The 4,454-nt window shown below is 43.9% G+C and overlaps 1 protein-coding gene across 2 annotated transcripts in view; it reads right to left on the reverse strand.

The window, feature by feature from the left end:
- Positions 1–4,454, reverse strand: part of Cdc25c (cell division cycle 25C) — a 29,665-nt gene that overhangs the window by 11,801 nt on the left and 13,410 nt on the right. For both annotated transcript variants that reach the window (XM_005355916.2, XM_013349592.1), the window contains one exon: positions 4,005–4,106. In XM_005355916.2, the coding sequence (XP_005355973.1) occupies positions 4,005–4,106 (102 nt within the window). The remainder of the gene's footprint in view (positions 1–4,004; positions 4,107–4,454) is intronic.

Below are 4,454 nucleotides of genomic sequence, written 5' to 3' on the forward strand. Positions count from 1 at the left end.
ACATTTCCACAAATATGCCCATTTTACTCATAAGGAAAATTATAAACCCAAATGTCCCACAGAAAGGATTTATAGAGAAATCATGAATAGCCAAAGAATTAACTAATGAACAGATATTTAAAATGATGAACTACAGGTCTGGAGGATGGCTGGCTGCTTTCCGAGGACCCGGGTTCAGACTCCCAGCACCCACGTGGTGGCTCACAGTCGTCTCCAGCTGTAGTATCAATAGCTCTGATGCCCTCTTTCGGCCTCTGACGACACTGCACACATGTGACGCATAGACATAGGCACATAACCCATATACATAAAACAAAAACATATTGTTGGGGCTGGCCCAGCAGTTCAGAGCACTGGCTGATCTTCTTGAGCTCAATTCCCAGCACCCACATGGTGGCTCACAACTACAAAATGAGATCTGGTGGTCTCTTCTGGCATGCAGGCAAAATTGTATACAAAATAAATAAAACTTTTTTTAAAAAAAAAATTTTTTTGGCTGGGCAGTGGTAGCACACACCTTTAATCCCAGCACTCAGGAGGCAGAGGCAGGTGGATCTCTGTGAATTCGAGGCCAGCCTGGTCTACAAAAGCTAGAACCAGGACAGGAACCAAAAGCTACAGAGAAACCCAAACCCTATCTAGAAACAAACAAACAAACAAACAAAAATTTGTTGTTGTTTTTTGAGTCTCACTACGTAACTCTGACAGTACTGGAAATTACTATGTAGACCAGGCTGACCTTGAATTCACAGAGATCTGGCTATCTAAAGGTATGCACTATTTAGCCAATTTTTTTTTTTTTAATGATGAAATGTGGAGCTGGAGACATTGCTCAGTAGTTAAGAGTACTTGGTGTTCTTGTAGAGGACCAAGATTCATTTCTCAGCACCCACATTATAGGTCACTGGCCTGTACTGATATTCAAGCAAAACACGTAAAAACAAAATAAAAATAAATAATTCTGTTGTTGTTGTTGTTGTTAACAATAAAATGGGGGTTAATCCCAGCACTCGAGAGGCAGAGGCAGGCGGATCTCTGTGAGTTCGAGACCAGCTTGGTCTACAGAGCTAGTTCCAGGACAGGCTCCAAAGCCACAGCGAAACCCTGTCTCAAAAAACCAAAAAAATAAAAAAATAAAATGGGGGTGGTGGGGAGATAGGTCAGGTGAGAAAATACAACCATGAGGACCCACACTGACCCCTAGCATCCACAAGCAAAGCTAGCGGGATGGTATGCATTTGTAATCCCAGAGCTGGGGTGGCAGAGGCACAAGGATCCTTGGGGCTTGTTGGCCAGCCAGTCTAGACTCATCTATAAGCCTAGGTTCCAGTGAGAGACACATGGTGACAGCTCCTGAGGAACACCACTCAAGGTTGACCTATGGCTTCACATGGACACATACACTAAAGCACACACACAGCAGCCTCCACACACCCAAAATCAAAAGATTAAATGCTCAAGAACTGGTATACATCTGTAATCCTAGCATTTGCGAGATTGAAGCAGAAGGATCCTGAGCTATGAGATGCTATCTTTTTTTGAGATGGTTTCTCTGTGTAACAGCCCTGGTCATGCCAGAACTCACTCTGTAGTGCAGGCTGGCCTCAAACTCACAGAGAGGCGCCTGCTTCTGCCTTCCAAATGCTGGGATTAGAAGTGTGAGCCACCACCTGGCTATATGAGATATCTTAAAAAACAAAAACATAAGCCAAGTGGCTGTGCATAACCTGGCAAAAAAACAGGCTGTCTCAAAAAACAAAAACAAAAACAGGACCAGAGACACAGGTCAGTGGGTAAAGGTATTTGCCACCAAGCTTGAAAACCTGAGTTCAACCCCAGGACCCACATAGTAGAAGGAGAAAGCCAGCTCCAGTAAGTAGTCCTCTAGTACATGACACGAACACTACACACTCGCATGCACACGCACACTCTCATGCACACACACATTCTCATGCACACGCACACTTTTACGTACACTCTCATGCACACGCACACTCTCATGCACACTCTCATGCACACGCACACTCTCACGTACACGCACACTCTCATGCACACGCACACTCTCATGCACACGCACACTCTCATGCACACTCTCATGCACACGCACACTCTCATGCACACTCTCATGCACACTACACACTCTCATGCACACGCACACTCTCATGCACACACACTCTCATGCACACGGACACTCTCATGCACACGCACTCTCATGCACACGCACTCTCATGCACACGCACTCTCATGCACACGCACACTCTCATGCACACGCACACTCTCACGTACACGCCCATTCTCATGCACACGCACACTCTCATGCACACGCACACTCACTCAAAAAACTTAAAGGCGTTAACAATAAAAACATTGTAAAAGCAAAGATAAATGATGAAAAAGAAGTGTTTGCTGCTGGGAAGATTGTCTGTCTGAGGTCTGAACCTTGGACATCTAAGCACACATTCTATCACTGTTACATCTCCAGCCCCCACTGAAAAGCTTCAGCTGTGGTTTGGGGACAGGATCTCACCACCCTGCCTCAGAAAAGATGGCAGTTTGAGGATCCAGTCCGGAACCTGGGCACAGCAGGCAAGCACTCTCTCTACCATTGAGCTGTGCTCTTATTCCGAGGAGCCCATGAGATGACATAAAACAACAGAGAAGCACACAAAACCTCAGCAGACCCAAAAGAGCATAACAGTTATTTTTGTTGTTAGTGAGGGCTGGGGGATAAAAATACTGTCTGTGTGTGTCTGTGTGTGTTTGTGTGGAAAAAGTCTGTAGAAATACAAATATACACAAAAAATAATTTTCCTGGTTAAAAAGGTTTGGAATAAATTTTTCTACTTTTTACATTGACCTTAATTTTTTTTTAATATTTATTTATTATGCATACAATATTCCATCAGTGTGTATGCCTGCAGGCCAGAAGAGGGCACCAGACCTCATTACAGATGGTTGTGAGCCACCTTGTGGTTGCTGGGAATTGAACTCAGGACCTTTGGAAGAGTAGGCAATGCTCTTAACCTCTGAGCCATCTCTCCAGCCCCCTCTACTTTTTTATATTAACCAAGTATTAATATCATTTTACTTATTTGCACACACACACACAAACTGCTTTTGGAGACAAGGTCTCACTGGATAGTCTGGTTTGCTAGAACTCACTATAGAGTTTAAGCTGATCTGAAACTTGCAGCAATTCTCCTGCTTCTGTCTACTGAGTGCTGAGACTATATATATATGAGCCATTACACTCAGCTTAAAAGATTTTTAAACATCCTAAAAATTGTGTGTGAGAGCTGCAGAGATGGCTCAAAGGGTAAAAGCACTGGCTCCTCTTCCAGAGGTCCTGAGTTCAATTCCCAGCAACCACATGGTGACTCACAACCATCTACAATGAGATCTGGGGGCCTCTTCTGACACGTTGGCACACATGCAGGCAGGACACTGTATACACAATCAATAAATGCCTTTAAAATGTGTGTGAGGGTGACGGTACTCATGCGCCACCATGCATGTGTCAAGGTCAGAGAACAACTTTCCAGAATTGGTTCTTTTCTTCCACCACAAGCTCCAGGGTGCTTTTTGCCTGCTGAGCCATCTTGCCAGCTCTCAAAAAGATATTTCTAACAAGAATAAAGGATACAAAGTTTCATATACATACCAGTGTTGTGGATTTTTCTTAGATAAACAAGAAATACCTTCTTAGTAGACAGACTTAGGGTTGAGGTACCTTTAGGTCAGCAAAGCACATTTAGTGTTACATCTAGCATCCTCTGCAAACAGAGATTAAAATCCAGACGATTCAGCCTGGTGGTGATGGCACACACTTTTGATCCCAGCACTCAGGAGGCAGAGGCAGGGAGATTTCTATGAGCTCACACAGACACACACACACACACACAGACACACACAGACACACACACACACACACACACACACACACACACACACACACACACACATGCACGCGCGTGCATAGTAAAGGCAGATAGAAACAAACTCACCTTGGAGAAATCACCAATCAGATACCCTTGTTCAGACTCTTCCTCCTCCGTCTGAATGGCATTGATGTCACAGAGAGGGGCCATCTTCTTTAGACTTAAGCTCTGAAATGACAAAACTCTCACTTACCCCAATTCTCATGTTAAAGATTTAAAGAACAATCAGAACCACTGATGACAACTTATGCTGGAGAGGTTGTGGGGTAAAGGGAGTGCAAACTGGTACAGCCCCTTCAGAAGTCAGTGTGGCGGTTTCTCAGAAAATTAGGAAACAACCTTCCTCAAGACTCAGTAATACCACTTTTGGGTATTTGGGGTATATATCCAAAAGATGCTCAATTGTGCCACAAGGACATGTGCTTAACTATGTTCATAGCAGCTTTGTTTGTCATAGTTAGAACCTAGAAACAACCTAATTGCCCCTCGACCAAAGAATGGATTAAAAAAAAAAAA

Source organism: Microtus ochrogaster, chromosome 18 (assembly GCF_000317375.1).
Source record: "Microtus ochrogaster isolate Prairie Vole_2 chromosome 18, MicOch1.0, whole genome shotgun sequence".
Lineage (NCBI taxonomy): Eukaryota > Metazoa > Chordata > Mammalia > Rodentia > Cricetidae > Microtus > Microtus ochrogaster.